Genomic DNA, 16,554 nt, shown 5'->3' with positions numbered 1-16,554 from the left:
TTCAGTGGGGATATGGGGGGGTTCAATGGGGGTCTAAGGGGGTTCAATGGGGGTCTAAGGGGGTTCAATGGGGGTCTAGGGGGGTTCAATGGGGGTCTAAGGGGGTTCAGTGGGGGTCTAAGGGGGTTCAATGGGGGTCTAAGAGGGTTCAATGGGGCTATGGGGGGGGGGATGCAAACAACGCGGCTGGATCCGGTGGGAAGGGAAGTGGGAATTCGACCGGAGGGAAGCGGGATCAGGGCTTAAATGGGGGGGGGGGGAGATATAAGGATAATGGGGGACCCCCCCCCCAAATACATCCCTATGGGGGCACAAACCGCGTTACCCCCCCCCCTTTTGCATTGGTGTCTCCCATTACCTGGTCCCGATGGCGTCGGGATGCGGAGGTGATGGATGGGGATGGATGGGATGAAAAAGGGGTGGGAATAATGGGATATGGGGGGGGGGAAATGGGATATGGGGCTGGGATATGGGATATGGGGTTGGGATATGGGGTGGGAATGTGGGATATGGGGTTGGGATATGGGATATGGGGTGGGATAAAGCGATACTGTTGCACGCCGGCTCCGTGATCCAGGGCACACAGGAAGGGGATGGAGCAACCGGGATACAGGGGGGGGGGGGGGGTGGTACCCACCATAGACAGGAAAAGGGGGGGGGGGAAAGGAGGAAAAACCGGGATAGGGAGCGTTGGGATCAACGGGATCGGGAACAACGGAGCCGCTTTTGTGGGTACGGGATGCGATGGAAAGGGGGGGGGGGGTTCGGTTGGGAATGGGGAAAATGGGAATGGGGGGGGGGTTTAGTTCACCCCCCCCCCCCATCCGTTCAATGGTATCGGCGCCGCCCGGCTTTGTCCGGGCTATGGGAGAAAAGGAGGGGGGGGTCCCTGTATCCCTATGGAGGAGGTGGGAATGGGGATGGGGGGGGAATGGGGATGGGGGGAATGGGGGTTAATGGGGGGGTCACTGCATCCCTATGGATTCAATGGGGATGGGGATGGGGGTTAATGGGGAGGGTCACTGCATCCCTATGGATTCAATGGGAATGGGGATGGGGGGGAATGGGGATGGGGGGGAATGGGGGTTAATGGGGGGGGTCACTGCATCCCTATGGATTCAATGGGGATGGGGTCCCATCCATCCCATGTGGATCCGATGGGATTGGGGATGGGGGGAAATGGGGGGGGTCCCTGCATCCCTATGGAGGAGGTGGGAATGGGGATGGGATGGGGTCGCATCCATTGCATGGGGATGGGGGGGAATGGGGATGGGGGGGAATGGAGGGGGGGGTCCTGCATCCCTATGGATCCAATGGGAACGGGGATGGGGGGGGAATGGGGTCGTATCCATTGCATGGGGATGGGGGGGGAATGGGGATGGGGGTTAATGGGGGGGGTCACTGTATCCCTATGGATCCAATGGGAATGGGGATGGGGGGGGGGATGAAGGGGGGGGTGGGCCCTTCGTTCCATATGGACTGGGTGGGATTGGGCATGGGGGGCAGTGGGGGTCCCCTCCATCCCATATGGAGCCAGTGGGATAGGGGGGATAAAGGGGGTCCCATCCAATCCCATTTGGATCCACTGGGATGGGGGGCAAGGAGGGTCCCATCCATCCCATGTGGATCCAGTGGGAATGGGGATGGGGGACAAAGGGGGTCCCCTCCATTCCCTATGGATCCGGTGGGATTGGGAATGGGGGTTAAAGGGGGGGTCCCCTCCTCTCCCTGCAGTGTCCCCGTGCCATGGACATGGATCCATTGGGATTGGAGGAGCCGGAGCCCTTTGGGGGTGATGGGGGGGACGATGCCCCCGACCCCCCCGGGATGCAGGGTAAGTGGGGATGGGGCCTTGGGAATGGGATGGAGACCTGGAGCCTATAGGGATAGGGGTCTGCATCCCCGTTAATGGTCCCATAGGGATAGGGGTCTGCATCCCCTTTAATGGTCCCATAAGGATCATGGCCTCCATCCCCTTTGATGGTCCCATAGGGACTGGTGTCTCCATCCCCTTTAATGGTCCCATAGGGATTGATGTCTCCATCCCCTTTGATGTTCCCATAGGGATCATGGCCTCCATCCCCTTTAATGTTCCCATAGGGATTGGTGTCTCTGTTGGTTGGGTGGGTTTTTTGTTGGTTGGTTTTTTGTTGGGTGGGTTTTTTTGGTTGGTTGTGTTTTTTGTGTTGGGTTGGTTTTTTGTTTGGGTTGGTGTTTTTTTGTTCCCATAGGGATAGGGGTCTGCATCCCCGTTAATGGTCCCATAGGGATAGGGGTCTGCATCCCCGTTAATGGTCCCATAGGGATAGGGGTCTGCATCCCCGTTAATGGTCCCATAGGGATCATGGCCTCCATCCCCTTTAATGTTCCCATAGGGATGGAGGTCTCCATCCCCTTTAATGGTCCCATAGGGATTGGTGTCTCCATCCCCTTTGATGTTCCCATAGGGATCATGGCCTCCATCCCCTTTAATGTTCCCATAGGGATTGGTGTCTCCATCCCCTTTAATGTTCCCATAGGGATTGGTGTCTCCATCCCCTTTAATGGTCCCGTAGGGATTGGTGTCTCCATCCCCTTTAATGTTCCCATAGGGATTGGTGTCTCCATCCCCCTTGACATTCCCATAGGGACGTAGGTCCCCATCCTCTTCGGGTCCCCCTCCCCTTTGTTATTCCCCCCGGGATCCCCATCCCCACCCCATCCCTGACCCCATCCCCCTTTACCCCCAGCCCCTATCACCCCGACGGACCCCATTGAAGCCACTGCGGAGCGGTCCCATTGGCCCGCGGTCCATCCACCGGAGCATCCCGTTGCCACGGCAACCAAAGCCCCTTGGCAACCCTTGGAATTCCAATGCTTGGAATGCGGGAAGAGCTTCGCCTGCAGCTCCCACCTCACCAAGCACCAGCGCATCCATACTGGGGAGAGACCATTCCCATGCCTCCATTGTGGGAAGAGCTTCAACGTCAGCTCCAACCTTTACCGGCACCAACGTTCCCATTCATCCCATTCATCCCCATCACCCCGCAGCGCATCCCATCCGTGCCGAGACCTCGACTCCCATCGCCGCCTCCACCGGAACCCGTTGCCGTTCCAGTGTTCCCAGTGCGGGAAGAGCTTCCCGTGGAGTTCCCATTGGGAACGGCACCAACGCGTCCATACTGGAGAGAAACCCTATGGGTGCCCCGAATGCGGGAAGCGGTTCGGGCGCTCCTCGCATCTCTACCGGCACCAACGCACCCATAACGGGGGGCGTTCCTATATCTGCACCTATTGCGGGCGATCCTATGGGAGCATCCTCCACTTCCAACGCCACCAACGCACCCATCGGGGCCGACGGCCCTATAAGTGTTCCCGATGCCGGAAGAGCTTCGTCGACGCTCCGGCGTTGATCCAACACCAACGCCTTCACCTCAATGGGGATAGGGATGAGAAACCCTATAGATGTGGGGCGTGCGGGAAGAGCTTCTCGTGGAGCTCCCATTGGGAACGGCACCGGCGCATCCATACTGGGGAGCGCCCCTATGGGTGCCCCCAATGCGGGAAGCGGTTCGGGCGCACCTCGCACCTCTACCGGCACCAACGCACCCACGATGGGGGGCGGCCCCATATCTGTGGGGTGTGCGGGAAGAGCTTCAATAGCACCGTCCACTTCCAGAAGCACCAACGGGCGCACGCCGGAGCGGGACGGGGCCATAGGGATGGGGAGGGATTGGGGGTCCGGGATGGGAGCTGTGGGGCTATAGGGGGGAATGGGGAAGGGGAAGGGGAGGAGGGGGGGATGGGGTGAATGGGGGGGGGAGGGGATATGGGGATGGGGAGGGGGTTGATGTGGGAAGGGTGGTGTGGGGGTAATGGGAGGGGGTGGGGATGGGATGGGGGGAGGGGAGCGTCTCCATGGCCAATGGGAATCATCTCCATAAGGAGCCATCTCCAATGGGAATCATCTCCAATGGGAATCATCTCCATGGCCAATGGGAATCATCTCCAATGGGAATCATCTCCAATGGGAATCATCTCCATGGCCAATGGGAATCATCTCCAATGGGAATCATCTCCAATGGGAATCATCTCCATGGCCAATGGGAATCATCTCCAATGGGAATCATCTCCATGGCCAATGGGAATCATCTCCAATGGGAATCATCTCCATGGCCAATGGGAATCATCTCCAATGGGAAGCATCTCCAGTGGGAATCATCTCCAATGGGAACCATCTCCAATGGGAATCATCTCCATGGCCAATGGGAATCATCTCCAATGGGAATCATCTCCATGGCCAATGGGAATCATCTCCAATGGGAAGCATCTCCAATGGGAAGCATCTCCAGTGGGAATCATCTCCATAAGAAGCCATCTCCAATGGGAATCATCTCCATGGCCAATGGGAATCATCTCCAATGGGAACCATCTCCATGTCCCATTGGGAATCATCTCCATAAGGAATCATCTCCATAAGGACCCATCTCCATGTCCCATTGGGAATCATCTCCATAAGGATCCATCTCCATAAGGATCCATCTCCATAAGGATCCATCTCCATAAGGACCCATCTCCATGTCCCATTGGGAATCATCTCCATAGGGAATCATCTCCATAAGGACGCATCTCCATAAGGACCCATCTCCATGTCCCATTGGGAATAGGGAGGAGACGGCCCCATCCATGGCCATGGTGGGATCCCATTGGGAATAGGGAGGAGATGGCCCCATCCATGGTCATGGTGGGATCCCATTGGGAATGGGGAGGAGATGGCCCTCCCCATCGCCCCTACGGGTCCCTCCCCCCCATCGCCCCTATAGCTCCCTCCCATTGCCCCTTAGTCCTCCTCCCATTGCCCTATAGCCCCCCTATATTTCCCCTATAGCTCCCTCCCCATCGCCCCTATAGCTCCCTCCCCATCGCCCCTATAGCTCCCTCCCCATCGCCCCTATAGCTCCCTCCCCATTTTCCCTATGGGTCCCTCCCATTGCCCCATAGCTCCCTCCCATTGCCACTATAACTCCCTCCCATTGCCCCTGACAGCCCCTCCCATTGTCGCTATAGGGCGCTCCCCATTGTCCCTATAGGGCGCTCTCCATTGTCCCTATAGGGCGCTCCCCATTGTCCCTATTGTGCTGTCCCCATTGTCCCTATAGGAAGCTCCCCATTGCCCCTATAGCTCCCTCCCCATTGCCCCTACGGGTCCCTCCCCATTGCCCCTATGGGTCCCTCCCCATCGCCCCTATAGCTCCCTCCCCATTGCCCCTATAGCTCCCTCCCCATCGCCCCTATAGCTCCCTCCCCATTGTCCCTATGGGTCCCTCCCATTGCCCCTATTGGTCCCTCCGGACCGCACCATCGCTCTGTGCACGGGGGGGGGTGCAGTTCCCTCAGTGGCCACCAGAGGGCTCCGGCTCCTTCCATTGCCGGTGCAAGGGGGGGGGGGTGAGCTCCACTACATCCGGGTCACAGCAGGAGCCGCCTCCAGCGGCAGCGGCGCGGGGCGAGGACCCCGCTCCCGGCCCCCCCCCCCCCTCCAGGTAAATGGAGCGTCCGAGGGGGGGGCACCTTGGGGGCTCTATGGGGTGGGGTGGGGGGGGGATAGGGGTCTGTGGGGACGCTATGGGGGGGGGAGTACCCTATAGGGGTCTGTGTGCGTCCCATAGGGGTGAGCGTGTTCCCTATAGGGATGTGTGTGTGTATCCCCCATAGGGATTTGTGTGTCCCCCATAGGAGTCTATGTGTGTGTCCCCTATAGGGATGTGTGTGTCCCCTATAGGGGTCTGTGTGTGTCCCCTATAGGGGTCTGTGTGTGTCCTAATGTGTGTCCCCTATAGGAGTGTGTGCGTCCCATAGGGTTCTATGTGTGTGTCCCCCATAGGGATGTGTGTGTCCCATAGGGATGTATGTGTCCCCCATAGGGATGTGTGTGTCCCATAGGGGTCTGTGTGCATGTCCCCCATAGGGGTGTGTGTGTCCCATAGGGATGTGTGTGTCCCCCATAGGGATGTGTGTGCCCCATAGGGATGTGTGTGTCCCCCATAGGGATGTGTGTGCCCCATAGGGATGTGTGTGCCCCATAGGGATGTGTGTGCCCCATAGGGATGTGTGTGCCCCATAGGGATGTGTGTGCCCCATAGGTCTCTGTGTGCCCCATAGGGATGTGTGTGCCCCATAGGGTTCTATGTGTGTGTCCCATAGGGGTCTGTGTGTGTGTCCCATAGAGGTCTGTGTGCATGTCCCCTATAGGGGTGTGTGTCCCCTATAGGGATGTGTGTGTCCTATAGGGTTCTATGTGTTTGTCCCCTATACGGGGGGGGGTGTGTCCCCTATAGACATGTGTTTGTCCTATAGGGGTCTATGTCTGTCCCCTATAGGGATGTGTGTCCCCTATAGGGGTGAGTGCATCCCATAGGGGTCTGTGTGTGTGTCCCATAGGGGTGTATGTGCATGTCCCCTATAGGGGTCCATGTGTGTCCCATAAGGTTCTATGTGTGTGTCCCTATAGGGATGTGTGTGTCCTATAGTGATGTGTGTATCCCATAGGGACGCGTGTATCCCATAGCAATGTGTGTATCCCATAGCAATGTGTGTATCCCATAGGGACGTGCGTATCCCATAGGGACGTGTGTATCCCATAGGGACGTGTGTATCCCATAGGGACGTGTGTATCCCATAGCAATGTGTGTATCCCATAGGGACGCGTGTATCCCATAGGGATCTATGTATGTATCCCATAGGGATGTGCGTATCCCATAGGTGACCCCCCCCTTCAGACCCCTCTTTTCCATAGGGAAAAGTGGGAATCGGGGGATGCTGACAGCAATGGGGGGGGGCTCTGTTCCCTTTGCAGGGGCCGGAGCCGTACTTGTGGGGCGCGGGCACCCCAAGCCCCCCCCCGGATCTGGGGGTCGCGATGCAGGAGAACTACGAGAACGTCATTTCCTTGGGTGAGGAATGGGGGGGATCCCTTGGGATTGGGGGGGGGGGGAGGAATTGGGGCCCTATGGGGGTCCCCAGGGCTCTTGGCAGCATCCCTGGGGTGGTTTGGGTACCACGAGGATCCCATTGGCATCCCATTGGCATCCCATGAGCATCCCATTGGTATCCCATGAGCATCCCATTGGTATCTCATGAGCATCCCATTGGCATCCCATGAGCATCCCATTGGTATCCCATGAGCATCCCATTGGTATCCTATTGGCATCCCAGTGGCATCCCATTGGTATCCCATGAGCATCCCATTGGTATCCTATTGGCATCCCATGAGCATCCCATTGGCATCCCATTGGTATCCTATTGCCATCCCAGTGGCATCGCATGAGTATCCCATTGGTATCCCATTGGTTTCCCAGTGTTATCCCATTGGCATCCCATGAGCATCCCATTGGTATCCCATTGGTATCCCGTTGGTTTCCCATTGGTATCCCATTGGCATCCCATGAGGATCCCATTGGAATCCCATTGATATCCTGTTGGTTTCCCATTGGTATCCCATTGGCATCCCATTGGTATCCCATTGCTTTCCTATGGGTATCCCACTAGTTTCCCATTGGTACCCCATGAGCATCCCATTGGTTTCCCATTGATACCCTATTGGTTTCCCATTGGTTTCCCATTGGCATCCCATGAGCATCCCATTGGTTTCCCATGAGCATTTAGGCCCCCCATCCCAAGGTCAGGATTGGGGGGGGATACACGTGCTGCTGGAAGCACTTTTTGGCCCAAACATGAAGGATTTCACCCCAAAACCGGCTTGGGAATGGCACCTTTGGAGCCCATCTATGGGATGCATTGAGGACCGGGATCCCCTTGTCCCACAGCCGAGGAGATCGCCATCAGCTGGCCACGGATCACGGCCTTCGCGGAATCCCATAGGAGACGAGGCCTGGGGTCGGGTAAGTCCTGGGATTGGGATGAATTCCATAGGTTTGGGGGAAAACGGCCCCAAATTTGGGGGAATTCTGTGGGATTGATGGAGAACATCCCAAATTTGGGGGAATTCTGTGGGATTGATGGAGAACATCCCAAATTTGGGGGAATTCCGTGGGATTGATGGAGAACATCCCAAATTTGGGGGAATTCTGTGGGATTGATGGAGAACATCCCAAATTTGGGGGAATTCTGTGGGATTGATGGAGAGCATCCCAAATTTGGGGGAATTCTGTGGGATTGATGGAGAACATCCCAAATTTGGGGGAATTCTGTGGGATTGATGGAGAACATCCCAAATTTGGGGGAATTCTGTGGGATTGATGGAGAACATCCCAAATTTGGGGGAATTCCGTGGGATTGATGGAGAACATCCCAAATTTGGGGGAATTCTGTGGGATTGATGGAGAACATCCCAAATTTGGGGGAAATCTGTGGGATTGATGGAGAACGTCCCAAATTTGGGGGAATTCTGTGGGATTGATGGAGAACATCCCAAATTTGGGGGAATTCTGTGGGATTGATGGAGAACATCCCAAATTTGGGGGAAATCTGTGGGATTGATGGAGAACATCCCAAATTTGGGGGAATTCTGTGGGATTGATGGAGAACATCCCAAATTTGGGGGAATTCTGTGGGATTGATGGAGAACATCCCAAATTTGGGGGAATTCTGTAGGTATTTTATGAATCCACCTCAAATTTGGAGGAATTCCTTGAAATTCTTGGAGATCCTCCTCAGATTTGGGTGAATCCTTTGGGATTGATGGAGAATCCCCCAAGTTTGGGTCAAATCCCATTGGATTCTTGCAGAATCACCCAATTTGGCTCAAATCCCATTGGATTCTTGCGGAATCACCCAATTTGGGTCAAATCCCATTGGATTCTTGCGGAATCACCCAATTTGGGTCAAATCCCATTGGATTCTTGCAAAATCACCCAATTTGGGTCAAATCCCATTGGATTCTTGCGGAATCACCCAATTTGGGTCAAATCCCATTGGATTCTTGATGAACGCCCCAATTTGGGTCAAATCCCTTTGGATTCTTGCAGAATCACCCAATTTGGGTCAAATCCCATTGGATTCTTGCAGAATCACCCAATTTGGGTCAAATCCCATTGGATTCTTGCAGAATCACCCAATTTGGGTCAAATCCCTTTGGATCCTTGTGGAATCACCCAATTTGGCTCAAATCCCATTGGATTCTTGAGGAACGCCCCAATTTTGGTCAAATCCCATTGGATTCTTGCAGAATCACCCAATTTGGGTCAAATCCCTTTGGATCCTTGTGGAATCACCCAATTTGGGTCAAATCCCATTGGATTCTTGCAGAATCACCCAATTTGGGTCAAATCCCATTGGATTCTTGCAGAATCACCCAATTTGGGTCAAATCCCTTTGGATCCTTGTGGAATCACCCAATTTGGCTCAAACCCCATTGGATTCTTGAGGAACGCCCCAATTTGGGTCAAATCCCATTGGATTCTTGTGGAACGCCCCAATTTGGGTCAAATCCCATTGGATTCTTGAAGAATCACCCAATTTGGGTCAAATCCCATTGGATTCTTGCGGAATCACCCAATTTGGGTCAAATCCCATTGGATTCTTGCAGAATCACCCAATTTGGGTCAAATCCCATTGGATTCTTGCGGAATCACCCAAATTTTGGTCAAATCCCATTGGGTTCTTGACGATCGCCCCAATTTGGGTCAAATCCCATTGGATTCTTGACGATCGCCCCAATTTTGGTCAAATCCCATTGGATTCTTGACGATCGCCCCAATTTGGGTCAAATCCCATTGGATCCTTGCAGAATCACCCAATTTGGGTCAAATCCCGTTGGATTCTTGCAGAATCACCCAATTTGGGTCAAATCCCATTGGATTCTTGCAGAATCACCCAATTTGGGTCAAATCCCATTGGATTCTTGCGGAATCACCCAATTTGGGTCAAATCCCATTGGATTCTTGCAGAATCACCCAATTTGGGTCAAATCCCATTGGATTCTTGCGGAATCACCCAATTTGGGTCAAATCCCATTGGATTCTTGCAGAATCACCCAATTTGGGTCAAATCCCATTGGATTCTTGCAGAATCACCCAATTTGGGTCAAATCCCATTGGATTCTTGCGGAATCACCCAATTTGGGTCAAATCCCATTGGATTCTTGCGGAATCACCCAATTTGTCAAACCCATTGGATTTGCGGAATCACCCAATTTGGGTCAAATCCCATTGGATTCTTGCAGAATCACCCAATTTGGGTCAAATCCCATTGGATTCTTGCGGAATCACCCAATTTGGGTCAAATCCCATTGGATTCTTGCAGAATCACCCAATTTGGGTCAAATCCCATTGGATCCTTGCGGAATCACCCAATTTTGGTCAAATCCCATTGGATTCTTGCAGAATCACCCAATTTGGGTCAAATCCCATTGGATTCTTGATGAACGCCCCAATTTTGGTCAAATCCCATTGGATTCTTGTGGAACGCCCCAATTTGGGTCAAATCCCATTGGATTCTTGCAGAATCACCCAATTTGGGTCAAATCCCATTGGATCCTTGCGGAATCACCCAATTTGGGTCAAATCCCATTGGATTCTTGCAGAATCACCCAATTTGGGTCAAATCCCATTGGATTCTTGCAGAATCACCCAATTTGGGTCAAATCCCATTGGATTCTTGCAGAATCACCCAATTTGGGTCAAATCCCATTGGATTCTTGCAGAATCACCCAATTTGGGTCAAATCCCATTGGATTCTTGCGGAATCACCCAATTTGGTCAAATCCCATTGGATTCTTGCAGAATCACCCAATTTGGGTCAAATCCCATTGGATTCTGCAGAATCACCCAATTGGGTCAAATCCCATTGGATTCTTGCGGAATCACCCAATTTGGGTCAAATCCCATTGGATTCTTGCAGAATCACCCAATTTGGGTCAAATCCCATTGGATCCTTGCGGAATCACCCAATTTTGGTCAAATCCCATTGGATTCTTGCAGAATCACCCAATTTGGGTCAAATCCCATTGGATTCTCGATGAACGCCCCAATTTTGGTCAAATCCCATTGGATTCTTGTGGAACGCCCCAATTTGGGTCAAATCCCATTGGATCCTTGCGGAATCACCCAATTTGGGTCAAATCCCATTGGATTCTTGCAGAATCACCCAATTTGGGTCAAATCCCATTGGATCCTTGCGGAATCACCCAATTTGGGTCAAATCCCATTGGATTCTTGCAGAATCACCCAATTTGGGTCAAATCCCATTGGATTCTTGCGGAATCACCCAAATTTTGGTCAAATCCCATTGGATTCCCTCAGAATCACCCAATTTGGGTCAAATCCCATTGGATTCTTGCAGAATCACCCAATTTTGGTCAAATCCCATTGGATTCTTGCAGAATCACCCAATTTGGGTCAAATCCCATTGGATTCTTGCGGAATCACCCAATTTGGGTCAAATCCCATTGGATTCCCTCGGAATCACCCAATTTGGGTCAAATCCCATTGGATTCTTGCAGAATCACCCAATTTGGGTCAAATCCCATTGGATTCTTGCGGAATCACCCAATTTGGGTCAAATCCCATTGGATTCTTGCAGAATCACCCAATTTGGGTCAAATCCCATTGGATTCTTGCAGAATCACCCAATTTGGGTCAAATCCCATTGGATTCTTGACGAATCACCCAATTTGGGTCAAATCCCATTGGATTCCCTCAGAATCACCCAATTTGGGTCAAATCCCATTGGATTCTTGCAGAATCACCCAATTTGGGTCAAATCCCATTGGATTCTTGCGGAATCACCCAATTTGGGTCAAATCCCATTGGATTCATGTAGAATCACCCAATTTGGGTCAAATCCCATTGGATTCTTGCAGAATCACCCAATTTGGGTCAAATCCCATTGGATTCTTGCGGAATCACCCAATTTGGGTCAAATCCCATTGGATTCTTGCGGAATCACCCAATTTGGGTCAAATCCCATTGGATTCATGTAGAATCACCCAATTTGGGTCAAATCCCATTGGATTCTTGCGGAATCACCCAATTTGGGTCAAACCCCATTGGATTCTTGCAGAATCACCCAATTTGGGTCAAATCCCGTTGGATCCTTGCGGAATCGCCCAATTTGGGTCAAATCCCATTGGATTCTTGCGGAATCACCCAATTTGGGTCAAATCCCTTTGGATTCTTGTGGAATCACCCAATTTGGGTCAAATCCCATTAGATTCTTGCAGAATCACCCAATTTGGGTCAAATCCCATTGGATTCTTGCAGAATCACCCAATTTGGGTCAAATCCCATTGGATTCTTGCAGAATCACCCAATTTGGGTCAAATCCCATTGGATTCTTGCGGAATCACCCAATTTGGGTCAAATCCCATTGGATTCTTGCGGAATCACCCAATTTGGGTCAAATCCCATTGGATTCATGTAGAATCACCCAATTTGGGTCAAATCCCATTGGATTCTTGCGGAATCACCCAATTTGGGTCAAACCCCATTGGATTCTTGCAGAATCACCCAATTTGGGTCAAATCCCGTTGGATCCTTGCGGAATCGCCCAATTTGGGTCAAATCCCATTGGATTCTTGCGGAATCACCCAATTTGGGTCAAATCCCTTTGGATTCTTGTGGAATCACCCAATTTGGGTCAAATCCCATTAGATTCTTGCAGAATCACCCAATTTGGGTCAAATCCCATTGGATTCTTGCAGAATCACCCAATTTGGGTCAAATCCCATTGGATTCTTGCAGAATCACCCAATTTGGGTCAAATCCCATTGGATTCTTGCAGAATCACCCAATTTGGGTCAAATCCCATTGGATTCTTGCGGAATCACCCAATTTGGGTCAAATCCCATTGGATTCTTGCAGAATCACCCAATTTGGGTCAAATCCCATTGGATTCTTGCAGAATCACCCAATTTGGGTCAAATCCCATTGGATTCTTGCGGAATCACCCAATTTGGGTCAAATCCCATTGGATTCTTGCGGAATCACCCAATTTGGGTCAAATCCCATTGGATTCTTGCAGAATCACCCAATTTGGGTCAAATCCCATTGGATTCTTGCGGAATCACCCAATTTTGGTCAAACCCCATTGGATTCTTGCGGAATCACCCAATTTGGGTCAAATCCCATTGGATTCTTGTGGAATCACCGAATTTGGGTCAAATCCCATTGGATTCTTGCGGAATCACCCAATTTGGCTCAAATCCCATTTGATTCCCTCAGAATCACCCAATTTGGCTCAAATCCCATTGGTTTCTTGAGGAATGCCCCAATTTTGGTCAAATCCCATTGGTTTCTTGACGATCACCCCAATCCGCATCGCATCCCTTTGGGATCGCCGCCGCAGCCCCACTTTGGGCTGAATTCCCCCTGTTTTGGGGTCTGTTCTCAGGTGCAGACACCGAGGGCGAGCAGGGCCCTTCGGAACCCCCCCCGCTGCAGCCTTCGGGGGGCTCCGGGGATGGGGGGGTCCATCCCGACCTGCGGCGCCAGTTGGGGCTCATCCTGCAGACAGCCGGGAGGAGCCAAGTGGAGAAGATGCTGCGGGAGCTGGTGCGGGAGCAGGGCCAGGCCGGGAAGCGCCGGGGCCGGAAGAGGGGCACCAAGGATGGAGGTAAAGGGGGGGGCACACGCGCACATCACCCCATAGAGCTACTGCGTGGCCCCATAGAGCTACTGCGTGGCCCCATAGAGCTACTGCGTGGCCCCATAGAGCTACTGCGTGGCCCCATAGGGCTACTGCGTGGCCCCATAGAGCTACTGCGTGGCCCCATAGAGCTCCATGGGACCATGGAGCGTCTTCATGTTGTGATGGACCTCAGCCATGGCACCGTAGACCTCATCTGTGGCCCCATAGACCTCATCCATGGCCCTGTAGACCTTCTCTATGGCCTCATAGACCTCATCCATGGCACCGTAGACCTTCTCCATGGCCCCATAGACCTCATCCATGGCCCCATAGCCCTCCATGTCCCCATAGACCTTCTCCATGTCCCTATAGCCGTCATCCATGTCCCCATAGACCTTGTCCATGGCCCTGTAGCCCCCCTCCACATCCCCATAGCCCCCCTCCACGTCCCCATAGCCCCCATAGCCCCCCTCCACATCCCCATAGCCCCCCATAGCCCCCCTCCACATCCCCATAGCCCCCCTCCACATCCCCATAGCCCCCCTCCACATCCCCATAGCCCCCCATAGCCCCCCTCCACATCCCCATAGCCCCCCTCCACATCCCCATAGCCCCCCATAGCCCCCCCCCCCATCCCCATAGCCCTCACCTCTTCCTCCCTGCTTCCCCCTACAGTCTCCACCACCGCCCCCGAATCCCCGCCATCGGAATCCCCCCCCGACCCCCAAAACCAAGCGGAACCCCTTGAACCATCCCCGGCGGCGGCAGCGGCACCATCGGCGCCCACCCCGCTTTCCCCTTGCCTCGAATGCGGCGCTCACCCACGCTGTTCCCGTTGCGGTCACCACCGTCGCGGCCGTCGCCTCCATGGCGTCAATGGTGACAAACCCCACCGCTGCGGCGACTGCGGCAAAGGCTTCAGCCGCGGCTCCAACCTGGCCCAGCACCGGCGCATCCACAGCGGGGAACGGCCCCACCGCTGCGGCGACTGCGGCAAAGGCTTCCTGCAGCGCTCCGACCTGCAACGGCACCACCGGGTGCACACCGGCGAGCGGCCTTACCCGTGCGCCGACTGCGGGAAGAGCTTCAGCGTCAGCTCCCACTTGGAGCGCCATCGGCAGACCCACGCCGACGGGGCGGCCCCGCGGCACAAGCGGGGGTCACCGGATGAACCCGTTTCCCTTCCCCATCGTTGCGGTGAATGCGGGAAGGGCTTTGCCCAACGCAACGCCTTGGCGAAGCACCGCAAGAGCCATAGCGGCGAGCGGCCGCATCGGTGCGGTGATTGCGGGAAGAGCTTCAGCCGCGGTTCCAACCTCACCCAACACCGGCGCATCCATACCGGGGAGAGGCCGTTTGCCTGCGGTGATTGCGGTAAAGGCTTCATCCAACGCTCCGATTTGGAACGGCACCAACGCGTCCATACCGGCGAGCGGCCCTATACGTGCGGGGAATGCGGGAAGAGCTTCAGCGTCAGCTCCCATTTGGATCGGCACCGCAAGATCCACACGGCGGAACGGGCTTGTTACCGGTGTCCCCAACACCTCGATACCTTCTTGGCCGCCCATCGCCACGGGCGCCTGTTCCAGTGTTCCCAGTGCGGGCGTTGCTTCGGGCAAGGGGCGGCGTTGCTCAAACACCAACGGTGCCACAACGGGGGCCAATGCGCCGATTGCGGGAAGAACCGCGCCGTAGGGTTGAGGCCTCGTGCTCAACAGTGCTTGGATTGCGGGGTGGAAGAGGACGCCGGCGCGGTGCCGGTGACACCACCACCACCACCAGCACCACCGGAGAAGCCCTATAAGTGTGGGGAGTGCGGGAAGGGCTTTGGGCAACGCTCGGCCTTGGTCAAGCATCGCCGGATCCATACCGGTGAGAAGCCGTACGCCTGCGGTGATTGCGGTAAGGGGTTCATCCAGAAGTCGGATCTCACCATCCACCGCCGCATGCACACTGGGGAGAAGCCCTACAAGTGTGGGGAGTGCGGGAAGTGCTTCAGCGTCTCCTCCAACCTCCTCACCCATCAACGGACCCATTTGGGGGAGAAGCCCTACCAGTGCTCCCAGTGCGGCAAGAGCTTCATCCAACGCTCCGAGCTCACCATCCACCAGCGCGTCCACACCGGGGAGAAGCCCTACAAGTGTGGGGCGTGCGGGAAGTGCTTCAGCCGCAGCTCCCACCTCAACCGCCACCAACGCACCCACAGCGGGGACAAGGCCAAAGCCAACCCCGGCAACGCCGACGCCAACGACGCCGACGCCGCCGCCTTCGCGCCCGTCCCGGCGCTGCCGCCCTTCCCCGGCGCGGTGCCGGGCTTGGAGCTGCCCTGGGCCCTGCCCTTCCCTGCCCGCGCCTTCCCCCAGCCCTGCTGCCCCCCGGCTCCAGCCCCGGGGGCTCAGGCCTCGACCCTCAGCAACTGAGCCCCGGCCCCACGGCCCCATGGGCACAATGGGGGCGGATGTGGGGCCGGGGAAGGGATGGGGTTGGGGTGGGCCCAAACGGAGACAGGGGAAGGGGGGGGTTGAAGGGGGCTATGGGGTGGGGAAGGAGCCTTCGGGGTATGGGGGCAAGGGCACTCAGCACCCGAGTGGGGTTGGCCAACGAGAGGAGTCACTGGGCTCGTTCCATTGACCCGAGTGGGGTTGGCCAACGAGAGGAGTCATTGGGCTCGTTCCATTGACTCGAGTGGGGTTGGCCAACAAGAGGAGTCATTGGGCTCGTTCCATTGACTCGAGTGGGGTTGGCCAACGAGAGGAGTCATTGGGCTCGTTCCATTGACTCCAGTGGGGTTGGCCAACAAGAGGAGTCATTGGGCTTGTTCCATTGACCCCAGTGGGGTTGGCCAACGAGAGGAGTCATTGGGCTCGTTCCATTGAGTCCAGTGGGGTTGGCCAACAAGAGGAGTCATTGGGCTCGTTCCATTGACTCGAGTGGGGTTGGCCAACAAGACCCATCCTTGGGGGCTTGTTCCCATTGGAACCCTTCAGT

At 54.8% G+C, this 16,554-nt stretch overlaps 1 protein-coding gene across 1 annotated transcript; it reads left to right on the top strand.

Moving 5' to 3' along the window:
- Positions 1 to 1,746: 1,746 nt before the first annotated feature.
- LOC133211670 (zinc finger protein 184-like) lies at positions 1,747 to 15,990 on the top strand. The gene is made up of 6 exons (XM_061352237.1): positions 1,747 to 1,834; positions 2,730 to 3,718; positions 6,836 to 6,932; positions 7,806 to 7,880; positions 13,330 to 13,551; positions 14,242 to 15,990. The coding sequence occupies exons 1-6, from the start codon at positions 1,747 to 1,749 to the stop codon at positions 15,984 to 15,986; spliced, it is 3,216 nt and encodes a 1,071-aa protein (XP_061208221.1). The 3' UTR covers positions 15,987 to 15,990.
- Positions 15,991 to 16,554: the final 564 nt, after the last annotated feature.

The sequence above is a fragment of the Neopsephotus bourkii genome, unplaced genomic scaffold (assembly GCF_033783945.1).
Source record: "Neopsephotus bourkii isolate Nb327-2 ecotype Australia unplaced genomic scaffold, CSIRO-AGI_Nbou_v1 NB_644, whole genome shotgun sequence".
Taxonomy (NCBI): domain Eukaryota; kingdom Metazoa; phylum Chordata; class Aves; order Psittaciformes; family Psittacidae; genus Neopsephotus; species Neopsephotus bourkii.
Note: the sequence above shows the minus strand (reverse complement) of the source record. Positions and strands in the feature narration are given on the sequence as shown.

What these genes read in the sequence shown, in the direction of transcription:
- LOC133211670 (XM_061352237.1), top strand. Translation starts at nt 1,747, where the DNA reads ATGGACATGGATCCATTGGGATTGGAGGAGCCGGAGCCCTTTGGGGGT. An exon ending in CGACCCCCCCGGGATGCAGG is followed by an intron (nt 1,835 to 2,729) that starts GTAAGTGGGGAT and finishes CTTTACCCCCAG; the next exon opens with CCCCTATCACCCCGACGGAC. An exon ending in CGAGAACGTCATTTCCTTGG is followed by an intron (nt 6,933 to 7,805) that starts GTGAGGAATGGG and finishes CTTGTCCCACAG; the next exon opens with CCGAGGAGATCGCCATCAGC.